The sequence below is a fragment of the Fonsecaea multimorphosa genome (assembly GCF_000836435.1).
Source record: "Fonsecaea multimorphosa CBS 102226 unplaced genomic scaffold supercont1.6, whole genome shotgun sequence".
NCBI lineage: Eukaryota > Fungi > Ascomycota > Eurotiomycetes > Chaetothyriales > Herpotrichiellaceae > Fonsecaea > Fonsecaea multimorphosa.
In genome coordinates this window covers 642,322-666,153 of record NW_015971640.1, presented here as the reverse complement: position 1 = coordinate 666,153, position 23,832 = coordinate 642,322, and the positions used below count along the sequence as shown (strand labels likewise).

The window sequence follows — 23,832 nt, the reverse complement described above, 5'->3', positions numbered from 1 at the left end:
CCTTACCTATTTGACTGGCTTTGGATGACAACCCCCGTCACTTGTCGTCCCACTCCACCCACTACTGACGAGCTGGGTACCCACGGGACCTGCCCTACTCGGACCCTACCAGGTACCTTGCTTACCCTGCGAGCCCAACCATCAGGATCAGCCCTCTGTTTGGGGGGAGATGGGGGAAAGGGCGGGTGCGGATACCTGGGTCTTGGTACGGGCATGGAACCACCCTCCCTGATGGGTATAGGTACCTACCTAGGTACCTAAGCTAGCTCGCTCCAAGGGTCTGCTGCTGGTTCCTTGCTTGGTGCCTGCTGCTCGAAGCTGCCTGCTGCTGCTGCTGCTTCTGCTGCTTGCCCCGGAAAGCGGTCGGGGGCGTGTTCTTCTGGCTCCCTTCCCGGATACTGTGATGCTGGGCGTTCCACCTTCGCTCCCAGATCCACCCCAAACTCGCTGGCGACACCGCATCCACGCATCCACTCCATTCACATTTGCGCATGATTCTCTCCATCCTCACACTCATCCTCATCTCTCATTCTCATCTTCCACCCTTACTCTCTTCAACGCAAAGATGCGTGATCCTCCACCCTGTCTCTTTTCCGCATCCACATTGTAAACTACCCATCACTGTTGCTATGCTTCCTACTGCGGCCATAGGCACCCTTTCCATGCATCACTAACGTCTTGTTCCTTTTTCTCCGACTCCAGTCGCGCCAGTCTCCACATCGAATTCTGCGCAGCCTCCGCATCATTATTTGCTACACCAGCATCTCCTCCCTGTTGATCGCCATCCAGCATTCCACCATCCTTCACCTCTACCACGACACTCTCAATTCCACAATCCGGCCGCAATGGCAATGCAAGGCCACTCACCCGCCTTCAATGGACCTTCGAGTCCTCCTCGTTCATTCACCGGTATGCTTGGACTCCTCTCGGATCATTTCTCCTACCATGACCAAGGGCGCGTTGTGCTGTGGGTGATCATGCGACGACTCATACCTCCATGCATTCACTCCCACATTTCACTTTCCCTCTCACACCAGGGTCTCTATGCTGTTACCTTATCTAACCTCTTTGTCCAGGCTACTCCGAACCTCAGCAGCCTCAAACAATGTACGGCCTTCCTCGCACGATGCTACCACCGTCTCCGCAGCATTATCCTCCTCCCCGATTTGGTCAGCAGCCTTTCCCAGAGAACTCTGCTGCCATTGCCGTGAACAGCGGAGCACCACTCCCCCATAAGAGGCCAGGAAGCAGCATGTCGATATCTTCGATGTTGGGTTCCGAACCCGAAAAGCCGGTTCACGAGCAATATCGCAGCCATAACCAGCCGTCCAGACCGCCTTCAGGGCAGCTCTCGCATCCAGGACCCTCCATGTCACTGGGCGCAGTCATGTCGCCGCCCCAGTACCCATCCAAACAGGGTCCCGGGGAATACTCGTACAAGCCAAGATCGAAAACTCCTGACAGAATGGCAGGAACAGCACTGGGCGCAAGGCCGCATCGCTCAAGTTCGGGAACCATGACCCAGCGACCAGGACCATTCTATGAACCTCCTCCGCGGTCCGGGCCAAGTCAGTCAAACATGAACCCGTATCCGGAACCTAGATATACACCTCCTTTCGGTCCTACGGCCATGCCAAAGGATGAATTTGAGGACCGCGCCCGTCGCACCAGTCTTGGAGGTATTCTGCAGCGACCGGAAAGTCAGCCGCAGCCGAGCAACATCTCGCCACCATTCCCGCCCGCGTCACATCCACCAGCTAGACCAGAGAGTATACCTCCCTCCCTTCCGCCGATCGACCGGGCTGGGGCCCAGCCAATGAGCGGTCACGACCCTCCACGTTCAAACGGGCTGACCGGAGCCTACGACACTCGTCCACCGAGCTTGCCAACATTGTCTCGTCTTCCACAGACGGCACCTCCCCCACTGCCTGTGTCCGTTCCCCATGAACGGCCTGCTACTCAATCGCTCTCCCCCGAAATAAGACGCACTCACCTCAATGGCGGCGAGGGTCGTCTGGCAGGCATCCTAAATCAACAAGGAGAGCCGATATACGGGGCGCAAAATATGATGCGGCAAGACTCTGTGCAGTCGCTAAGCGATCGTTCCGTCCTTGGCGATCGCTTGCGAACTAACCGAGCCTACTCCCCATTTGCCGGGTCGGTCGCGTCGGGGCCTCTGGAAGACCAAGTTCGCAAAGGCAGCGAAGAACTATCACAACACAGAACCATTCTCGGTTTAGCAAATGAATCGAAACGTGGCAGATACTCGCCTGTGCCTCAAGCAGTGCAAGGCGCTCAAGCCCAGACTCCAGTACCAGATGCTGGTATCAAGACTGAACACGGTCGAGTTTTTGCTGGTATTGGGAGTGGACTCGGTACTACCTCTGCTGGTCCCACTCCCACGCCCCAGCCTCTACCTGCCAGCCCGTTCAAGCGGGATGAAGGCGGTGCTCGCCTAAGTGAAGAGAATCTTATGAAGATGTCCCGAAGTACTTCAGGAATCAGCAAACGCAATCGAAAGGTGCTGGATGAAGATGTTAGAGCCGAAAGTGATGTGGGCGACGTAAAGAAGCCGGGCCCGGGGCGAGGCAAGAGAAGCAAGTACTCCCACTCATACAAGCTGGACCTTGACGACACTCCGCCGGGGCAGCGAAAGAATGGGGTATTCCCAACATCGAACCCTGTTCGACGAGTAGGCACCCCAACATCCAATCCTGCGCAACACCTTCACAACCCACAGCTTCCGCATCCGTCTTCGGCGGCAGGCCGATCTACTTTCAAACCTAGGAAGGTGATCAGGATCTCGTCAGTCCTGGCGCAAGTTCGACGAAATCCACGTCGTCACCTTGGTTTCTTCAAATATGAACCTGTGGTCGGTGTTCCCGACTTCGACCGGGCGCAGCCGCAGAAGTTCGACGTTTCCATCCGGCCAAATCTCTTGCCTTCCTTCAAGGACCCAGATCACATTAACTGTACTTATACCATCAAGGTGTCCAGCATGTGGCTTCAACAGAAAGAAAGGAACCTCATCGGCTGCGAACAATACCTGTGGGGATCAGGTATCTATACGGATGACTCTGATCCAGTGGCAGCTGCAATGCATTCTGGGTTCATCCAGTCTGCCCACATCGAAGACACTCTTCTGAACAGGCTCATTGATGAGCAAAACCCCAGAATCGAAGGTCTACCAGCGCCGGATAAGCCAGTTCCGGTGCCAGAGGGAAAGGATCTGCACATCACTCTGGTTGTACTGCCACAATTGGAAAGCTACGCGGACAGTGTCCGCTTTGGAATCAAGAGTCGCAGTTGGCCTGAACCTAGTGCAGAGACCTTGGCAGAACACCAGGCACCGCATGATGGTGTGAGTTTCATGGTTCTGAAGACCCAATTCGTCGATGACGGCGTGATGAACCGGCGGCTGGGGCGAACAGGCGAGGAGAAACGCAAAAGATTGCGAGAGGAATTAGCGGACCGCCAACGGGGTCTCGAACTTATGAAGGAAAAGATCGCCATTGCCCAAGCAAAAGAGAAAGAGAGATTGGCAAAATTGAGTCGCCGCAGAAAAGAGCCCTTATTCGGTGGTGAAAAGGCCACTGCGAGGACAGAGGAGAGAACCTGGGGCAACACGGGTCTTCCTGGTCGATTGCATGAAGGCGGAGAAGAAAAGGAGAACCACTTGCCTGCTAAAAATAAGGCGGAACAGCCTTCGGAAGATGGGGGCAATACAGAAGGGGGCACTGCTACTGAAGAGATGATGAAGCTTGATGGGGTTGGACAGAGCCCCGACTCGTGGATCAAGCAGCTCAACGACGTCGCCGCCACTGCTTAGAACGCTCGTGGACAGCGTCGGCACCACCAGCTGGACTACAGATCTTCTTACAATCCAGGGGTGGCTACGGCTTCGTTGTACGCAAGTGAGCAGCACGTTCGGGAGCACGAATACCGACATCGCATGGCCTTAGAGGCGGCCATCCCGTCGAGCGAAAGTACCAGTTTCCCTCGTGTCAAACGAGACGAAGCCGGTGCTGCTCGGCCCCCACGAGTCAAGCAAGAAGTTGACGAGTTCGGGGAGGACGGTTCCGAGGGCGACAATTGGCTCGACGCTGACGAAGACGTCCTTCGTCGTCGACTTCGCAAGCGAGGCATGAAACTGAGCGATATCCCACTATTTTGAAACATGGTGCATTGAGCATGATTGTTGTCCTTGATGAGTGATGCTCCTCATTCTGGGTATTGTGCCTGTGCCTTGGGTTGGGCATGATCGGTGCATTGCCTTGTGCTTTTAAGTTTCTGGTATGCTTGCATGGCTCTCCGGGGGAAGGGTTTGGATGAGAAGAAAGAATGACTACGATTTAACTATGAGCATATATCGTGGACGAGATAGACCACATTTGGGTTCTGATTCACAAACTGCATGTCGGACTTGGCTGGACCAGCTGGGTAGGAGAGAGGATGCCTTTTTACCCTTGAAGCATGAGCGAGAAGCGAGGAGCGTGCCAGGGCATCATGACGACGACCGATACACAGGCATCGCAAGAAAGCGATGCTGTTAGTCAATATTATTAGGTATATGAGTAGACAAAGAATAGTCCATCGACATCAACTCCGCAGTCAATCTATCAAGCAACTAGTAAAGAGAAAGGCCTTTCCACCGCGCATATTCAGTATCGCCCTTTACGGGGACAAGTACGAGGATAGAAGATTGTATACCTCGTACACTTCATTGTATGTCGTGATTGGGCGGAATGTGCGGAGAAAAGAAGCTGGCGACGGCGAAAGTCATTGACACGAGCATCGCATCTGTCCATTTCCCATTCAGTTGACCCGGTGCTTTTTTGGGGGCCATCCTTTTCTAGAGAATCTGTCGTTTATTTCTGCGTCCCTCTCCACGCCCAAGATGAGCAGCTCCAGCTCCCAGCTCTGGACCTGTGCCCGCTGTCTCCGGGCCCAGAGGCTGCGGGGTCCCTCGCTCGATGGCGGCAGCAACTCGATCCCTCGTCGCCCTCATCCACGACGCCACCCGTTCAGCACCACAGCAGTCCGATACGATGATGGACCTGCAGCTCCAAAGTCCGCGAATCCGCACGCCCCCAAAAGTGCCGAGGGTCAGGATGGCGAAGAGCAACAGGGCGCCATGTCGCGCAGGCTGGCCGAGATGGCCGAGGAGACGATGGACACGGGCAGCAAGAGTGACCGCAAGTTGATGCAAGATGCCGGGTTTTCGGAAGAGCTGAAGATGCAGCTGGAAGAGAGGATTGCACAGACGAGCTTTGCGGCGCAGAATCAACAGGCCGCGAGCCAAGTCACGATGCCTGTACGAAATAAACCCTACCCCCCTCCATTAGCGACAACAGAAGAAAGATCGAGGACTGATAAGATCATTATCTACTTGACAGAATGCCGCAGGAAAGGGCACACGCGATATCGCGGGCGCAGAACCCTGGCGAGGCACAGAGACAATGCACGACTCGGTGCTCCGCATGCTCGACGACAGCCACAAGAAACTGCGATCACCCTCGCGGGCGCCCTCCATCGCTCCGAAAGTGAACCTGCGGCCGGCCCCCAAGAAGAACATCTCGGCGGCGGACCGACTGGCGCGGGCACGGGACAAGACGTCCATCTACGCCATCAGCCAGCAGAGCGACATGACGGAGCAAGAGCGGGAAAAGTGGCGCAGGGAGCTCAAGGACCGGTTCTCGCCCGGGGCCAGGCCGATGCCGACGAGCATCACAGGTCTCACGAGCCTGGCTAACGAGCGGATCGAGGACGCCATCGCCAGGGGGCAGTTCAAGAACATCAGCCGCGGCAAGGGCATCAATGTGGAGCGCGACTACAACGCCAACTCACCCTTCCTCGACACGACCGAGTACTTTATGAACAAGATCATCCAGAAGCAGGAGATCGTCCCGCCCTGGATCGAGAAGCAGCAGGAGCTGGTGAAAGCAGTGGCGACCTTTCGGAGCCGCCTGCGCAGCGACTGGCGCCGGCACGCCGCACGGACGATTTCCAGCCGTGGCGGCACGGTCGAGGACCAGGTGCGCCGGGCCCAAGGGTATGCGCTGGCTGAAGAGAGGGTCAATCCCCGTCCGGCGCGGAGGGTGGAGAATCTGAGCAGCATTTCGAGCGATGGCAGGTTGACGACTGTGAGTGTCGAGGAAAGGATTGCCGCCGGAGTGGCCGTCGAGCCGCGAGACGAGCAAGAGCAGATCGAAATCAAAGTCACAGAGCAACCCGCCGAGAATGCCCCCATCGCCGTCGATCTAAGCACGGATGCGCCGCCGCCGCCGCCGCCAACAGCAGCAGAAGAAGCAGCACCTCCAGAGATTATATCTACTTTGTCCGAGCAAGCACCCGCGCCCACGCCCACGCCCTCCCCATCCCAATCCCAATCCCAACCCTCCCCCCCTCCATCGTCCACCTCCGCCCAAGTCCTACCGATGCCTTACCCCTTCCGCGACCCAACGTGGGAGAAATCCGAACTGGCATACCACACACTGGCGGTCGCGAACCTGAACGCCCTGACGCGCTCCTACAACCTGATGGCGCCCAAGATCGCCCAGAAGCCCTACTACACGCTAGACCGAGAACTGCGGCGGTGTTTTGCAGACGTGGCGCCGCAGCTGGCCGACGAGATCCGCGAGCGCAGCACCCGGCCCCTGCCCAAGGTCCGCGTTGTCCGCCAGAAGGTCCAGGGTGGGGTGCTCGAGAAGCTTGGTGGTGATGAGTGGATGGGCCATGAGGGCACGATCCGCGACGAGAGCGGGGAGAAGAGTTATGGGTTTAAGCAGTTCTGGCGGGATTTGTTTGGTGGGGCGCAGAAGCAGAGTCTAGGCGGGAGAGGGAAGAGGCATCTTGTTTGATGTCTGAGTAAGAAGGGACAACATTGTGATAGATATCCACTCCCATATAGGTAGGTTACCTAGGTTATGTAGAGTACATGGAAAGGACATGTGGATGATGAATCGATATAGATAGATGATAGATAGATAGATAAACGGAACTAACACAGCAAGCTATGTATCAAGCAGGACTACCTATGCATTGTACATGGCAGCAGCAAAGTACCCCGAGAGAACACGGGTACCCTGGTTAGCAATATCGAGACTCTTCCCTCATCCTTCTATCTGCAGGAAAGTCAACCCCAATCCAAAACTCTGATAACCTGTCCTGCATGCTAGATATTCGACTCGCGGTTTCCCTTCATGGCCAGTTCGGACTTCGACGCGTGCAACGCATCATGTCATTCCTGTTCTGGCCCTTTCTTGATCTCTCTGGAAACTCACTCCCCATCCCCACCGCTTTCACGCCTTTTCGCCTTTTCCAAAGCCGCATGCTCGACTTCTGTATTTCCCCTCTTTGTCCGAGGGCGATACGACCTGCTTCTCGCTGGATTCGCTCTCGCTCTCGCTCCATCTCCGACTCTCTCATTCCCCCCGGGAAAGAGAGAAAGAAACAAAACCTCACAGACGAGGTACAGATTGAAGGCGAGGCACGAGAAGGTGATCAGCGCGTCGAGGAGTAGCAAGTCCCAGGTGACGAACGCCGGTAGTTGTGATGGGACATGAAATTGAGCATCGCGTGGTTGCTGCTGTATAGAATATAGCCAGCTGCTACCCGCATGCTCAGGATGGGTTTGTTCGCTCCTGTTGAGAGAGATTCCCCTGGAGTTGTTGGTGGCTGTGAGTGGAAATTGCAGTTCAGAGGAGCGAGGGGGGAAGTCGGAGGTATTGGCCTTCTGATGGTTTTCGAGACCGATCTCGAGCTCCGAGGCCAGGTCGTGCAGGAGGCTTCTTCTGGAGTTTTTGACGGGTTTGGATTCCGGCATACTACCCGCGTTTTGATGGAGGAGATTGGAATCGCTTGGTGCTGGTGCTCTCTGAGGAGTGTCTTGGTGGATAGGAACGATGATGTACTGTTGATCAGAGTCTTGATTCGATGCGCGAGAGGAGTCTGACGGATGAGCGTCGGGGGATGTCTGGTTGAAGGGAGCCATTTTTGGAAGTCGTGTACTGCCGGCGAATATTCTCCAGCGCATCGTAGGTGGAGGGTGTGGATCTGCAACTGTTGATATTCGGGTGGATGATCGTCTGTTGAGCGATAGTTGGAAATACTGCCAGTCCTGTCAAGTAGTGCCAAAGACAGCAAGTCCTCGACTCCGGTGTCTGCTCTGTAAAGTCACGCTGGGTATGAAGGGAGACGCAGGTGATGGCCAGTATCGGGAGGTAAAGTGGGCGAGAACACAGCTCTTTATATTTGCATACTGTGAAAACCTTGCAGAACGATGTGGATATGAGACGGGAAGATGCCTTGTGGATAATGGAGGATCCGTTGGCACAGGCAAGAACCATGGAAACTTTCCAAGGTCAAAAATCCTTGTCCGTTGCTGGCATCTTGAGGTATGGTTTGCTCCAAGTCCTACGGAAGCTTGTGGGATTACTTCCGCGACATCTGGCCAGGATCTCTGAATGGCTACCACAACATCTGCCGTCCGTTTCCACTGGGCCTTGACTGATGGCGGCAGACCAAGTCCTTCAAGCCGAGGAAGTCGTCGTGGGCGGGTGACAGCCTCTCACCAAGACTGACTGGTCCTTCTACGTTGAAGAATCTGCCCATCTGGTATATCCAGCTTATCGAGAATAGTCGGATCATCTTTGAATCCTGGGCTGTTGATGACGTCCTGGACCTTCGACATATTCCTCTCGATGATGATTCCGGGTACTTCGCGGTCATATACTGCGGATTCGGGTGCAGCTGTTAGGTTGTTTCTCGGGCTGCCCAAGACTTTGGCCAGGTAACGCATAAGGGATGTGAGTGCCTCGCGCTTGATATCCTCATCCGAGTCTTTCGTGTTTTCTAAGGTGGTGGATATGATTGCGGGCATGTAGTAAGGGAGCACAGCCGTCTCATTCACATTGCCGTCGACATTAAGCCCCGCCACGAGTTGATCTTTGTCTTCCGGCCTTAGAGCGTTGTACGCTTTGGAGAATAATTCAGCCTGCTCTTTGTCTGCAGTCCGGCCCATGGTCAACAAGCGGAGAAGTGCCCGATCTTCTCGATCGCTTACACTAAGTCTGCGAAAGCCCTTGACATAAAGCAAATTTCCACGTTTTGTAAGTACCTTGTCGTACCCTTGTCGGGGGTTGGACTTGCCGTCAATGATATCGAGAGATACCTCATGCACTGTCTTGAAAGCCTGAAAGACTGGTTCGATAAAGGTCTTGGAGCCACGAGGGTCAAGATGGCCCAAAGCGCCGGCGACGTCGAGGATTTGCTCCATGAACTTGAGTTCAAATGCGTGTTTGTGGTCTCGCATGGCCAGCAGTCCTTCTAGATTGACAGGCACGCTTTCAGCCTGGGCCAGTTGCCCTGCATTCAGCTCCGATCCGAGTTCCAGACCTCGCATTAGGTCCTCTCTCTTCTCCGGCGTGAGATATTGCAGAGCGGAGATCATCCCCGCCTTTGCTGCGTCCAGTAGTAAGGAATCATGGTTCTGACGATCGCGGGTTTTGAAGTAGTAGTCTTCTTCCAGGTTGGGATCTTTTCCCAAGTCATTGATGATCATCGACACCACCAGGGCCAGAAGATCATCTGAGTTCTCGATTCCTTTTGAGAAGAGGTCGTGCAGCCACTCGAATGATTCCTCGGTCAGGCGCGACTCGGGAACTTGTGGCCGAGTGAAGCTTTCATAGTCGCGGTTGTGAATCCATCGAAGCGCAAGAATGCCCACAAGCGTTCGGTTGACCTCGTCATAATTGGTCCCATAGAGAATCTGTGAGGGACTCAACACATCGGCTTGTCCATTTGCGGTAGCGCGTTGCTCCTCGGTGCCCTCGACGGCTCTTACGCACTTCAGTCGTTCCAGTTCTGGGGAGAAAGCATCTTTGATTTGGTGGAGCAATGTAGTTTCGTCCAAGGAATAAAAGTTCCCAGTGCGGATGGTCTCTTGCAGAGAGCACATTGGCTGAGATTCGACCGTCATCGGGGCTGTCGCACAGGTCTCGAAAGATGAAGATCCTTTCTATCGCCACCAGATCTTGCGCTTAATGTCATAATCAAGTGCGGTACAGTCCGCTGACAGAGGCCACTCAATGATGACTCGAATGGAAAGTCAGATCAAGAAGACAGTCACCGCCTCCTCGTGAATAGCACGCAAGGAGTGACAATGGCCATCAGCATGTGGCTGTGCAGGTGCAATTTTCCCCCTCGTGACCCCGAATTAGGGAGCGTCGCAAGCCTCTCGGAGACTGTGATTTTGCTATCTAGAGAGTCTGGAGAAAGTTGAAGTCGAACAGACGTCGGAGGAGAGGAGGGGATGCATTATCTGGGGAAGATATAGCAGTGAGGCTGAATATCTGCTCTGGCAGAAGCAAGGCGTACTGGGTTGAGCACCGGGCGAAGCAACATGGGGCCTAGTACTCGAGTAAGAAGAAAGGCAATGAAGAAGTCGAGGGGTGCAATATGACTGGTCAAAACAGCAGCAATGCCCCACTACGCTGATTGGCCAGATTGCCGATGCCGCTTTTGTGATCTTGGCATGGGGAAGGGACTTTTGGTCTCTGGCCTGCGGATGAGAGCCTGGAATGAGACCAGCTGCTGAAGAGAACGCCCGTTGCTATTGTCAATCGGAACAAACCACCATTGCACACCGTTATTGCTGGACTATGCAACGCCGCCGTATCATTGCGAACCCGGACTCTATGAACGCCCTATGCTTTGCTCACTAGACAAATGCCCTTCTGACCTGCCTGTGCCTTTTAGCTCGGATTGCTAGCCGGACCAGCAACACCGGACTCACAAAGGAAGGGGCTTGGAAAGGCGGAGCTGGAGCTGATTGCCCTTATCAGGCAAGGAAGCAAAGGGGAAAAGTTCTACAACTCATGACAAGAAGCATACGCTGTGGGAACACGCAGGCAGCCTTGCTACACCACACTAGCATTGGACTTGCAGACGTTGAAGTTGGGCCATAGAGGCAATCACGTTTCCCTGCTACACTAATGATCTCTGCTCTGAAAGCCTTCAGCTTACCCTTTGTAGGTAAAGCTGCGCAAGTTACGCTTAAGGTGATGCGCTCAGGTCTCGGCCCATAACTCCCTTTCTAGACAAGACTTTACAGCTTCGCATCAGCACCGAATCACCCCCTGCTTCCAACATCGATTGGGCTTTGCAATCACGCTTTGTCTTCATTCTCGATACCTTCTGTACTTGGTCAGCTGTGCGGCAGTACAGACGGGTCAGGAATTTTTTGCTCAAAGAGTCAACCAGTCCTAAATTTATTGTCAGAAAAGCAATATATCAAACTGAAACACTAAATTCTGCGCCAACCCGTTATCTTCATGCAAACGGTGACGTGGAAATAAATTGACAGAGAAGGGCATGTCATCCACATGTGTGCGCCATGCAAAACCTGGGTGAAGGGGTATCTTCAATGCTGCAAAGCCAATTGATCATCGCTTGCACCATTATCTGCCAGCAAGCTCAATTTCCATCACAGCCAGCGTGCTCCCATTGTGATTGACGTCGTTGAGTGTGCGCTGAATTGTTTGATGCCCTTGTTCCTAGTCTGTTTCCAAAATCCATTTTGCTACTTTACGCAACATGGGGCTTAATTTTCCTTCTTCTCCTGCTTCTTCCACATCGCTCTTCCTTTCCATTTGCAATCTGCCCTAGACTTGCGCCTTTCCTTGCTCCTTCAGCTGGCGACACCTATCATGGCGCATCCAAGTTGGGAAAGATACGTTCAACGCATGAAAGAGCTTGAGAAAAACCCTCCTCCCTCCGACGGAAAGGCGCCGGCGGAGCCGCTCCCTGCAACATTCGCAGGTGCGAATGAATGGGACAAAATGCTCTACACGTGGAAGATCAACGGTGCGAAGCATAAGGAAATTCATGAGGAATACGAACGTTTGTCAGGACGACCGATCGACAGAGACGACATGATACTTCGATTCTTGAGGCTGATGGAGCAATTTGCTGCAAGTGGAGAACTTAGGGTATGTCCGGCTTTCTACCTCACTTCGGTTGTTTTTCCAAGTTGACATTGTGCTCAGCTCCCAGTCGAATGGCTGGAAAAGTATCCCGAGGACTACAAATATCAGCTCATTGCCGAACAAAAGAGAGATCAAATGGAAAAAGAGAAAAAGTGATCGAGGCTAGGACTTAAGCGGTGGAAGAGATCGATAATCTGTTGTGGCAGACCATCCAGAGGATTTACGAAGAGGAGTACGGGCGGGATATTTCAATCAGTAGATTGAAGGCACAATGGAAAGAAATCGCCAAGCCAAACGAAGTCTGATGATCCCAGGGACGAGACAGCAATAAGGAAGCGCAGAGAGAGGCACGAGAGAAAGGAGGGTGAATGATGAAGAGGCGAGGGGGAAGCAGCATGGAGTGAGTGTGATAGTCAACGTGATCGTGGATCCAGGGGAAAGGCGAATGAGACAAGGTCGAGAATGAACAACAGGCACTGGACTGTACCATAGCTATGCTCGACTAAGTAAGTACCCAGGGGATTGATGTGTCTAGAGTACCTAGGTATCTAGAGGATCGTGAGTCAGAAAGAAGCATGGCACGTCTGAATACGAGAATACGAACCTTGGAAGCTGGTTTTGAGATCGTCGCAGCCAAATGACCAAAGTGACATAGAGTATGGAGAGTTCCGCTGCCCACTTCCGACTTTCTCCTTGTGGTTACATCGCGAGGCTGTCGTCGGATATGCACATCCAACATGTCAAGCAGCCACTGTGCGCCCTTTACTTCTCCGCATTTTCTCATCCCGGGCTTACCTGCTTCCCTCTCTTCCTCTTGCTTGTGCTAGTCGCTCTCAACACTGCAGCTCAATGATACAAGATGGATGAAATAACCACTTATAGACCGGCAAACGCGCCCACTGGACTCGAAGCGCAGGAATCTATTCAACTGCGTGCTGCGGACGACGAGTCTGGCTATGAAGGCATAGTCGTCCCAGCCAATGCTCAACCCGCCATGCGACCAGTTTCTCGGAAACGCCAGACTGTCATCCTTTTCTGTGCTTTCTTCGATGTCTTCATCACCATCGGGCTGAATCAGGCCTACGGCGTCTTTCTCAACTACTATCTGTCCAACGGGAGCAGTTCGAAGGATCCGTTTCTCCCGCCAAGCGAGGTCTCAAGCAAAGCAATGTTGGCCTTTGTGGGCACTCTGGCTGCTGGCTTGACCTGGGGTGGGAGCATTGTGGTCAACCCGCTCATGGCGAGATCAAAGGATCCAAGGTGGCTTACCGGTGCTGGGGCAGTGCTTATTGGAACTGGCTACGTGCTTGCAAGCTTCTGTCACAAGGTTGTTGCACCGATTACCCAGCCATCTTGACCCTCTGCTCACACTTGTTGTTCTAGGTATGGCAGCTCCTTCTCACACAGGGCTTGATCTACGGTATCGGCACTTCTTTGATGTACTTCCCCGTCCTGGCCGTGGCCCCAGAGTACTTTGACGCCCATCGCGGCTCCGCCATGGGCTTTATTCTGTCAGGAGCCGGAGTAGGAGGCCTCGTCTACGCACCAGCAGCTCGTGCATTACTCTCGAAGATGGGTGCCGCCTGGACGTTACGCGTCTTTGGCCTGGTCAATTTCGCCCTGTGCATTCCCATTGTGTTGGGAACGCCGCTCTCGCGGAGTCTCTCCAAGCGACCGACGCTGGTGGATATCAGGCTGGCAAAAAGGCCCACCTTCATTCTCCAGGCGACAGCTGCAATGGCTCAAGCGGCAGGGAATCTGGTCCCGTTGACCTTTCTCCCCGAGTTTAGTACGAGGCTGGGATACACAGCTGCCTTGTAAGTATCCGCACTGTCGAATTGACCGCGACTCATTAACTATGTGTGCTAGTGGCGCTGCGCTCCTTTCCATCAATAATGCAGTCAACACGATAAGTCGGATTGCGATGGGCTTCATCGCCGATGTTGCAGGCAGACAAAACACTCTGGTCCTCAGCGTCCTCGGGAGTGCCATAACCGTCGTGGCATTTTGGCTGTCCAGCGCCTATGGGGACGATATGGGATTATGGGTTACCTTCGTGGTGACTTATGGCGTCTTCGCTGGAGGATACAACTCTCTCTTCCCTACCACGGTAATCGAAGTGTTCGGTGCTCAGGCATACGCATCGGTCAACGGCTTCATCTACTTCATCCGCGGTCTAGGCGCCTTCTGGGGCTCCCCAGTCGGTGGCGCTTTGGTTGCTGATGGCCAACATCCGCAGGCATTTGTCAGACTCATATGGTATGATTTCGGACTGTTGATGCTGTCGAGTGTTTGCGTTATTGCTGTTCGCGGGCTGGATGCATCGGAGAAAGGCAAGTTCAAATTGAAGGCTTGATTGGGGTAGGGTTCAATAGACAAGGAGAGGTATTCCGTAGGTATGTAGGTAGTATGGAGAGAATCCCGACTCACATAGGAGTAGATTCCGATATCGGTCTCGCCATCTGCTCAGCCTCGCCCTCGGCAAGGCTTCCCCGCACTTTGCCGTATTTAGCCGTGAGGAGGCTGCAGCATACAAGATCTCTCCACAACTTTGGCCTCGCTCGACACCTGCGCATTTGACTTGTACAATGCCCTCTGCCGTTGGTCTTCTCCAGCACATGAACACACTTTCATCTGCAGACCCCTAGAGCAGTGTTTTTACAGTAATTGAACCAAGCTCTTTCGCACCGCCCATCACGATGAAGAGACTCATCGGCAGCCTCCCGCGAACGCGTTCGAGACCCCCGTTTCGCAGCTTCAGCACCTCAAGACAATGCCTCGCAGACCACGTCAGAATAGTCGAAGTCGGCCCCCGAGACGGCTTGCAGAATGAGAAGAGCACAATATCCCTGGATACAAAGCTCGAGCTTATCAGGCGGCTGGCGCAGACTGGCGTCACGCATATGGAGGCGGGCTCTTTTGTGCCCGCAAAATGGGTGCCACAGGTGTGTTGTTGGTTCTGCCGGCGGAAAATAGCGCCATAGAGGGAGAGACAGAATCAAACTGACCTTAGTGTTGAAATAGATGGCATCAACGGCAGAAATACTCGAGTCAATACTGACTCAACCGCCACCTGCACCCCACGGCATTGCGTACAATTACCTCGTGCCTAACATTCGCGGACTTGAGAATTTACTCAAGACCTTCCAAGCCAAAGGAGCCCAGAACCCATCGGGCTATCCTACGCCACCGCCTTCCCCGGAGCCTGAACAATCCCAAGGCCAAAGTTCTTCAGCACAGTCAGAGAACTCGACGGAGATTTCGCTATTTGCAGCAGCAACAGAGACATTCTCGCAGAAGAACACAAATTGTAGTATCGCAGAGAGTCTGGAACGATCTAAACCAATAATGGAGCTTGCAAAACAGCATAACATCAGGGTGCGCGGCTATGTGTCCGTGGCATTGGGGTGCCCTTATGAAGGACCGGATGTCAACCCTCACAAGGTGGCGGAAATCACTGCGACACTGTTGGAGATGGGCTGCGACGAAGTCTCTGTTGCCGACACAACTGGGATGGGAACAGCGCCTCGAACGCGGAAACTCCTTCAGACATTGAAGGAAGCCGGGATTTTGGATGAAGACCTTGCTCTCCATTTTCACGATACGTATGGTATGGCGTTGGTGAACACTGTCGTTGGTTTGGAACATGGTGTCAGGATATTTGACAGCTCTGTTGGAGGACTAGGTGGGTGCCCCTACAGCAAGGGTGCCACAGGGAATGTTGCCACTGAGGATCTGCTGCACCTGGTGCACAGCCTGGGCTGTGAGACTGGTGTTGATATGGTCAAGATGGCGGAGATTGGGCAATGGATCACTGCCCAGCTCGGCAGGGCCAATGATTCAAGGGCCGGCAAAGCCACCCTTGCGAGGCTGAAGGACTCGTAGCAGAGTTCGCAATGGAGATATAACTGGAATGTCAATGCCCGTACTCAAAGCATCCTTGTGCCCAAGTTGGTGGTTGCAGCGTGGTCAAACGCGTATCTGAGGTAGCCACATACCTAGTAAGCACCGATCCACTGAAAACACAACCTCACATGATCTTGCGATTTTTATACTTTAGCTTTCACGGAACCCAAGCCCGAAGTCGATTCTAGTTCGAAGATGCGGCCCAGAAATCTCCAACGCATAAAGGTGGGTAATTAGGCCCCCCGAGGCCCCTTCTCTCTCTGAGTCAGCGTTGGGGCGGCAGGGTTGCGTTGCGAACATCTAGGGTCCTCTTTGACGCAGAACAACAAGAGTCGCAGAAGCCTCAGATATTGCCGAATGGCGCGATCAGCCTGTCAGATGAGCCAGCAGGTACCGAGAGCGCAAGAACTGGAAGATTTCAGCTCATAAGTTGCTCAAAGAGACCATTACAGCGGTTGTAGCTTGGACCAGCCGTTCTTCGAAACTGATGGCGAGAGCAGCAGCACCATCTCAGCGCACCGAGGATGAAAGGCTGGCCATCCGACGAGAGAAGGTCAGGTTGAATGTCCAAGCACACAGAGAGCGCCAGAGGTTGAAGAAGCGGCTCGAAGACCTCGACAGACCATGCCAGCCCAAGCTCCGTTGGATCCAGGAAACGAAATGGCAGTCCAAGGGGACAGCAGACAGTCGCGACCAGGACCAAGTAGAGGAGTCTGCAGGACCACGCAGTGAAAGGCCTCCGAAGGCGGAGTGCAGACTAACGATGTATCCGAGTCCTGAGAAGCAATACACACTTGGCCTGTTGGCCTTGTTTCGAACGCGCCTTTTGCCAGACCGCGTGACACTACGACGTCCAGGACCATCAGAACAGCGATTGACGACACCATGCGCTCCTTGGGTGGTGAGAGGCTATGAATTAGCTGCTGTCCAAGAAAACCCTCTCCTGACCGGTATGCTTCGTGCGTTGGGTCTCGCTTTTGTTGGAGCCGAGCACCAGCGCGAGGACATCCAGTCGGTAGCGCGACGTACCTACCAGGTTACTATCCAAGCGGTCAGTCGGAAACTACGACTTCTGGTGGATGGTAATAAGCCCTCCACCAACGACTACTCGCCATTGATGTTATCATGCCACGCGGGTGCATTGTTCGAACTGAACGTCAGCGGGTCGCTCCCTGGCATGTCTCGTCATGTCCGTGGTCTAGGCTGCTTGCTGATTTCTCATTTTCTTGAGGCCAAATCGATGCCGCAAGATATCTCTGATATATTGGAGGAATATCGACTTCTCGAAATGGTGTTTTGCCTCATAAACCGACAACCATCGGTGCTTTCTGGAACGACTCTGAGCAAGGAGGCAAAACGTCCCGACAATCCGGATCTTGGGGATTCCCACATGAGCCAGCTCACTAAATTGGTACATATTGCCGGCGAAATTCCCCCGATCATGGTCTACGTCGACGGATTGAATAGTGGCACTGTGATAAGCGACCAAGAAGTTGGCCGCTTGAGCACGTTTCTAGAGACGTTGTCTTATACTACAACTGAATTGCAAACGTGGGCCGAAGACTTCCTCGCAAATGATGCCCACTCAGTCGCAGAGTCATTGGTGTGCACTTCGCGGAACAGCGATCTTACACTTCCAAACCTTGAGGTACTGACGCCTTGGACCTTCTACCTTTCCATCAAAATATGTGCCCTCGAGACTTATATCTCGATGCTCGAACATGACATCTCAATCCGGTCATCCCCAGAAGTCGAGACCGTCGACGAGGCATGCAGCACTAATGACTTCCAGCTCAGCGGGTCGCACGAAAAGATACTCCTGTTGCGCTCAGAAGTGCTCGAGACCACGAGGCTTCTTCTTCGGTCTGTGCCATACTTCTCACAACCCAGCTTGGGTTATATCGGACGTTCGCTGGTCGCGTTCCCCTTGGAAACTACGAAACGTGCTCTCTTACATGAGTTTGAACGACGAGCGGGTCAGGCGTTGGCGGCAAGCGAGATTGCTGGCGTCAACTTCTCATATGACGGGGCCCAAGACATCATACAGGATCTCATCGTCTGGAAGGAGATCGCCACCAGCGCGAAAGCATCAGGATGCGCATTGTTTTCTCATTAGCTCGATCGGCATAATGGACGGACTTTGGTGACGAGAGTGCCATCATCACTTCACCAAGCGTTCAGAAGCCCTCGATCAGACGGGTCTCCGCAGGTCGGATCCCAGCGATGTACCTTTCACTATACATCGCGTTCTCGAACATTGTTCAATTATTCCAGGAAGCTTCACGCAAGTTGTCTGTTTCTCCAGCCTAGGTGCTGTCCTGGTGTCGTCACTCTCTACTGCCAAACTTAGTTAGGGAAGACTACCCGATTACTAGGGATGTGGTGACTTTGACTCGTCATCGCCGTTTCTAGTGGGAGGGAGGGTGGTGAGGGTAAAGAGCGTGCATGTGGCCAGGACCAACGGTGGTTTTCATGGTTCCAGAAAGAACGAAATATTATCACTCCTCGGATGCAAAAACACCAGAGACACCGCGCAGTGACAAGTCGATCTTCGACAGATATAATTTCACCTCAAATCTTCTGCATGGCTGAATATGTCCATCTTCTTTCTTCTCAGACTCGCCTGCCTCGCTGCATTCAACTATGAATCTTGAAGGGCGCACGATCAACGGATTCTATACGCACCTTTCTCGTGATGGCGTTCTACCATTTGGCATGTATCATACCCAACACGTCATCACAGCCTTCTTGCCGGAGCACCTTTCCAACAGCATGCGCTTCTACAAGACTTTTCGACAATTTCCATGCGTTCAGGTCCTCCAGGAGTTCGCACCGCAAGACCTCAATGAGAACGGTCAAGGGCGGGTTGAATTGGAGCTGGTAGCGAACGTGCGGCTTGTTCTAGACGACGTCGTCTACTCGCCTCATTTGCCTCGGGTGCCGAGGGCGTACGACAGATTGTTCCTCAGTCTGAAAAAGCTCTTGGCCAGCGGTTGCACGTTGGAGGTTGATCCTTGGGACCACTGGATCATAAGACGTGACGGGAATTTACTGGTCTTCGGGATCAGGTCGCCGGAACTCCCGGACCCAGAAATGCGCATCGTGCTTGGTCCGTATGTGCGAGATGGCCAGTCTCCCAGAGTTCCTCAGCACTTGCAGAATGCTATTGCGAAAGAGACTCCGCAAGCGGAAGGAGGACCACCCCGAGGACTGCAAGCCGCCATCTTGAGGGCAAACGCACGAGAAGAGGAGAAAGAAGCTGGGCTGTTGCAGAGCCAACTTGGAAGATTGACAGCCCCAATTGAGGACAACAAACCGGCAAAGCCGGTGGCGGGTGCGGTCGACAAGGCAATTAGCAAAGCTGGTAAGACTATCTCTCGGCCCACTCAAGGCAGTGCGTTAGTGAAACCGAGGGAGGCTGCGCGCAAGCACTGGGGGAATCTGGCGTATGGTGCGCTATCACCGGCGGAAGTTGGAAGAGTGACAGCCCCGGTTGAGAACAAACCGGCAAAGCCACTGCAGGGCCAACTTGGAAGATCGACAGCCCTGGTTGAGAACAAACCAACAAAGCCAGTGGCAGATCCGGTTAACAGGGCAAATGACAAAGCTGGGAAGAACATATCTCGCCCCTCTCAAGGCAGTGCGCCAGTGAAACCGAAACCGAGGGAGGCTGCACGCAAGCACTGGGGTAACCTGGCGTATGGAGCGCTACCACAGGCAGGCAAAGACACGAGATGAACATGTTGTGGGAGTGGCTGGGTGGGGATATGTATTGGCCCCATTGTTGCGAGGCGTAGGGTTTCGTAGATACAATCTGGATCAGCAGCATACGAGGGACCAGATAGCTACCTAGGTAGGTAGATAGTAGTAGTGCTTGTGCTTGGAATAGCATCGGGACAGCTCCACCTATATATGGACCTGGGGGCATACTAAGTACCATACTAAGTACTTAGGTATATTACCAGGGCAAGATTGTCTTGTAATACGAGGAAAGATAAAGCGACTCTAGTATGGGCCTCGGCCTCCGTCAGGATCTCGCGTAAAAGCTTACATCGTTGCATGTCAAGCGACAAGGCCGTGTTAGTCATCTCTTACCTTCTCACCTTCCATCCATCATTATCTTCATCCTCATCCTCATCCTGGCCAACAGAACATCATCCGGGCTGTTCCTGCTTTCTTCCATCTTACAGTGAGAGTTGCTGTTTTACATTCGTCTGTTCTGTTGATGCGGACATTTTCCGACTACTCCTCCAGCCATTTTTCTTGCCGGCGGTCAATGCCTTGACGGCGATTGGTTCGAGCGTAGAGTGCGTTTCGGGGCTCCCCATGGCTTGTTAGTCTGTGCTTCGAACAATGCGGCCTTCCGGACACAATGGCGGCGGCGGCGGAAGCGAGGAAGTACTGCCGTATGAACGCAATGCCGGGCTCATCATGGCCGTACGTTGACCAGATCCCGTTCAAGTTGTCAAGTACATCCAAGCACTGACTCGAAGCGTAAAGACCAACAATGCAACGACAGCTTTCAAAGCCAGCGCCGAGCGCCTGTACTTACCGAAACCACATTTCCACAAGTTCTTCGCAAAGAAGGTCAAACGAGCCTCACCCGCGGTCCATCGTGGCTACTGGCTTCGAATGCGCGCCATCAAATGGGTGATACAGCAGTTCCTCGAAAGACCCTCGGACCAGAAGAAAGTCATCATCAACTTCGGCGCGGGATAGTGAGTCCAAAGTTCCAGGCCCGCATTTGTCCATAGCTAAAGAGCCGCGCAACCATTCAGTGATCCTTTGCCATTTCGATGGTTGACCCAGGGAGACAAGCTTTGTGCCGGCGCCAAATTCGTCGATGTCGACTACGACCTAGTGATGGAGACCAAGCGAGACATTATCATGAGCACCCCGGAGTTGAGAGACTTGCTGCATTTCTCCGGCTCATCTTGCGCCGGCAGCGACCCTTCGGTTTTGGTCGATAGCGAAGAATATGCTGCAATCGGGTGCGACATGCGTAACCTCCGGACATTGGAAAGACTGCTCAAGTCAATGCTCAACTTGGATGAGTGCTCAGTCCTTTGTATAGCCGAGGATTCTACCTCGTTCATGCCTGTGTGCGCTGCCGACGCACTCATCTCTTGGTCTTCAAGGTTATCAAAAGGTGAGTCGGTACCCGATTTCGTTTCGAAACGGCTGCGGCATCGTTTTCCTGACGACGCATAATCATCAGATGTCACTTTCTGCCTCCTTGAGCCTTGCAGCCCCGATCAGCCAGACAATCCTTTTACGAGGAAGATGACCGATCACTATGCTGGCCTCGGCACACCCTTGAAATCCGTCTTCCAATACCCAGATGATCGCTCCCAGGTCCAGCGCTTTAGTAACGCAGGTTTCATTCAAATTGATTACCAATTCCTCTGGGAGCTCTGGGCTGACCCCCGTTTTCTATCTCCTTCGCAACGCATGGAGCTGGACCATGTTGAGCCGTTCGATGACTGGGAAGAATTCGCGCTTTGGGCGAGCCACCACTGTCTGGTGATCGCACAAAACAGCGTTCATCCCATTCTTCCAGGAAAGCTTTTCAAGGCTCGTGCCAATTCTGTGTCCAGCGAAGCCTCTGATATCTCGGCGAGGACTTCCTCGCCGTACAATCCCGACTCCGAACATTTCGCTTACCGCCATTACAACGACCCGGGTGAACTCTGCCAGCGCCACCACGGATCCGCGTATCCCATACCCGACCAGGACGCCGTTGCCATCTTTGGCGGTGCTGGATCAAAATCATGTCTTTCGACAAGTGCCGTCTGCCGACCACGCCATCTGAATGATGAGACACCCGTGGTTTTGCCACCCGAAGTCGGTGCTCGATGTTGTCATGTCATAACTGCACTGAATAATGGAGATAACATTCTGGTTGGTGGCCGGCTCTCACCAACTCAACCTCTAAAGGACTGTTGGTTACAGAAAGGGAATACTTGGTACCGCATCCACGATCTGCCCGAAGGACGGTACCGACATCGATTAGCACCGGTGACCTTGCCTGACAATGTCTTCGGTGCCATCTGCTTTGGCGGCAAGGTAAGCCCGACTAAAGTGGCCACCGAAGTACTGCTGTGGGACCCGCACAAAGGCTGGCGCGAGCTGCGAATTTTCGGCAAGGACCCCAAACCTAGATTTGCACCAAACTTTGTGTGTCTAGGTTTCAACCATGGCCTGCTGTTTGGCGGCATGAGACAAGACGGTGTCATATGCCAGGGCTTCTGGCGCTGGCGACTCGTGATCCGTGATAATGCCGTGCTAGCGCTGAGATTTCGCCCTTCACACGGATTGGATACCAGCATTGGGTCATACCAATACTTTGCTCGATTCGGTGCTTCCTATGGCTTCGTACAAGACTACCTTCTGATTATCGGCGGCATAGCCAGACTGGGATGTATACCCAAAACGTACGAGATCTTGTCGATGACCGGGTCATTTTCCACTTGGCATGACGAGAGCAAGGAACCGAGCTTCCGGGTGTCATGCGTGGAGGCAGTCTGCTCGCAGGACTGTCCACGGCCATTCCTCATTGGTCATTCCACATTACGAACGCGCGCTGGGATGTACGTTATCCTGGGCGGGGGTGCCGACTGCTTCAACTACGGCGAGTACTTCAACAAAGGAATCTGGGTTCTGTATGAGAAAGAAGCCGGACTTGCCGCTGATTGGGTCACGGTGCCCAGCAAGGCCTCCAAATATCCTCCAACGAACTCCGACTCGAGCTTCACCGCAGGTGACAGATGTCCCGAGGGGGTTCTGATTGCCCCGGTCTTGCTGACCGACCCTGCAGACTTCCATGCTGCAGTACGTGTATCGCGACCTCTGCTCATGAACCGGCTTCATCTGGGGTCGTGTCGATTGTATTCAGTCGACTTTCTCAAAACAGCAATCCTTCAGAACACGATGAGCGAGGAAATGAGCAATCTACTGAAAGGTTCGACACATGCAAATATGTCGCTCGTCCAAATCTTGGACGCACTCGGTATGTGCTCAACAACTTTCGACATTCGCAGTCCAGCTGCCAAGCTGGAAAACAGGAATCCAGTATGCGACCGGAGAGATCAGCGGATTCTTGGTGATCAGTTCCCAATTCCCGCTCAATTAAGCAGCGTTGCGCCTCTTATGCACTCGCTCCAGCTGTTAATATCAAAGAAGATCTCCACCAACCTTCAGTACAGTGCGATGGCAAATATTGTGTTCCAACTCCACGGTACCCGAAAGTTACTCTTATTTCCACCCAGCGACCTAAGCAAGCTCGAATTCCCACCAGGAGCCAGCACGAGCAATCTTGATATATTCTGTGATAAAACACCATTGCAGGGGCATACCTTCTATGCACCATCTGGCACAAGTCCCCACATCGCCATACTGAGGCCCGGAGATGCTTTGTTCATTCCACCGTTCTGGTCTGCAGCCAGTGTGATCTACCTCAATGGCGGCAGTGATAAAGACCGTCTGTGCAATGGTGTTCTCACCCCGAGCACCCCGAGCGAGAGACTATCCGGGCTCAGCAGCAATGGCTCAATCTCGGGAAGTGAGTCTGTGTCCAATGTCAAAGAAGCGCCACGCATTCAAGATGACTGGGTCGACGTGACAGTCAATCTCTCCTTCCGTAACCTACCGCCCCATGTCTTTAGCGCCACTTCCCGTCACGGTTCACCGCGTGATCTGGCAGCCTATGAAGAGGGGCGACGAGACCTCGAGAATGTTGTGAAGAGATTCTCGAATGTTTGCCATTCTGTGCCACAGCACAATGGACAAACTGCACTTAGCAAGTCCGCTGTGAGCTCAGATCTCATGCTTACAAACATGCCAAAGGACATAGCGAAAGCTTATCTGCAAAGGTTGGGCAGAGAGTTATTAATGAAGGCCGACGAATTGTGAAAGATGTCTCATGTCTTGCACGCCCACT

The 23,832-nt window shown here is 53.5% G+C and overlaps 10 protein-coding genes across 10 annotated transcripts; 8 read left to right on the top strand and 2 right to left on the bottom strand.

Moving 5' to 3' along the window:
• Positions 1–845: 845 nt before the first annotated feature.
• Positions 846–3,829, top strand: Z520_03985 (uncharacterized protein; the record flags this gene model as incomplete). The annotated part of the gene is made up of 2 exons (XM_016774495.1): positions 846–909; positions 1,077–3,829. The coding sequence occupies 2 exons, from the start codon at positions 846–848 to the stop codon at positions 3,827–3,829; spliced, it is 2,817 nt and encodes a 938-aa protein (XP_016634422.1).
• A 1,068-nt stretch (positions 3,830–4,897) lies between these two features.
• On the top strand, positions 4,898–6,860 carry Z520_03984 (uncharacterized protein; the record flags this gene model as incomplete). The annotated part of the gene is made up of 2 exons (XM_016774494.1): positions 4,898–5,314; positions 5,397–6,860. 2 exons carry the CDS (start codon positions 4,898–4,900, stop codon positions 6,858–6,860), a joined length of 1,881 nt encoding a protein of 626 aa, XP_016634421.1.
• A 419-nt stretch (positions 6,861–7,279) lies between these two features.
• Z520_03983 (uncharacterized protein) lies at positions 7,280–7,993 on the bottom strand (the record flags this gene model as incomplete). The annotated part of the gene is made up of 1 exon (XM_016774493.1): positions 7,280–7,993. One exon carries the CDS (start codon positions 7,991–7,993, stop codon positions 7,280–7,282), a length of 714 nt encoding a protein of 237 aa, XP_016634420.1.
• Positions 7,994–8,569: 576 nt separating this feature from the next.
• Z520_03982 (uncharacterized protein) lies at positions 8,570–9,979 on the bottom strand (the record flags this gene model as incomplete). The annotated part of the gene is made up of 1 exon (XM_016774492.1): positions 8,570–9,979. The coding sequence occupies one exon, from the start codon at positions 9,977–9,979 to the stop codon at positions 8,570–8,572; it is 1,410 nt and encodes a 469-aa protein (XP_016634419.1).
• Positions 9,980–11,708: 1,729 nt separating this feature from the next.
• Positions 11,709–12,143, top strand: Z520_03981 (uncharacterized protein; the record flags this gene model as incomplete). Its single annotated transcript, XM_016774491.1, has 2 exons — positions 11,709–11,990; positions 12,048–12,143. The coding sequence occupies 2 exons, from the start codon at positions 11,709–11,711 to the stop codon at positions 12,141–12,143; spliced, it is 378 nt and encodes a 125-aa protein (XP_016634418.1).
• A 703-nt stretch (positions 12,144–12,846) lies between these two features.
• Z520_03980 (uncharacterized protein) lies at positions 12,847–14,343 on the top strand (the record flags this gene model as incomplete). Its single annotated transcript, XM_016774490.1, has 3 exons — positions 12,847–13,314; positions 13,371–13,804; positions 13,857–14,343. 3 exons carry the CDS (start codon positions 12,847–12,849, stop codon positions 14,341–14,343), a joined length of 1,389 nt encoding a protein of 462 aa, XP_016634417.1.
• A 343-nt stretch (positions 14,344–14,686) lies between these two features.
• Positions 14,687–15,872, top strand: Z520_03979 (uncharacterized protein; the record flags this gene model as incomplete). The annotated part of the gene is made up of 2 exons (XM_016774489.1): positions 14,687–14,932; positions 15,012–15,872. The coding sequence occupies 2 exons, from the start codon at positions 14,687–14,689 to the stop codon at positions 15,870–15,872; spliced, it is 1,107 nt and encodes a 368-aa protein (XP_016634416.1).
• Positions 15,873–16,380: 508 nt separating this feature from the next.
• On the top strand, positions 16,381–18,009 carry Z520_03978 (uncharacterized protein; the record flags this gene model as incomplete). The annotated part of the gene is made up of 1 exon (XM_016774488.1): positions 16,381–18,009. One exon carries the CDS (start codon positions 16,381–16,383, stop codon positions 18,007–18,009), a length of 1,629 nt encoding a protein of 542 aa, XP_016634415.1.
• A 527-nt stretch (positions 18,010–18,536) lies between these two features.
• On the top strand, positions 18,537–19,631 carry Z520_03977 (uncharacterized protein; the record flags this gene model as incomplete). Its single annotated transcript, XM_016774487.1, has 1 exon — positions 18,537–19,631. One exon carries the CDS (start codon positions 18,537–18,539, stop codon positions 19,629–19,631), a length of 1,095 nt encoding a protein of 364 aa, XP_016634414.1.
• A 615-nt stretch (positions 19,632–20,246) lies between these two features.
• Positions 20,247–23,804, top strand: Z520_03976 (uncharacterized protein; the record flags this gene model as incomplete). Its single annotated transcript, XM_016774486.1, has 4 exons — positions 20,247–20,330; positions 20,394–20,611; positions 20,672–21,042; positions 21,112–23,804. 4 exons carry the CDS (start codon positions 20,247–20,249, stop codon positions 23,802–23,804), a joined length of 3,366 nt encoding a protein of 1,121 aa, XP_016634413.1.
• Positions 23,805–23,832: the final 28 nt, after the last annotated feature.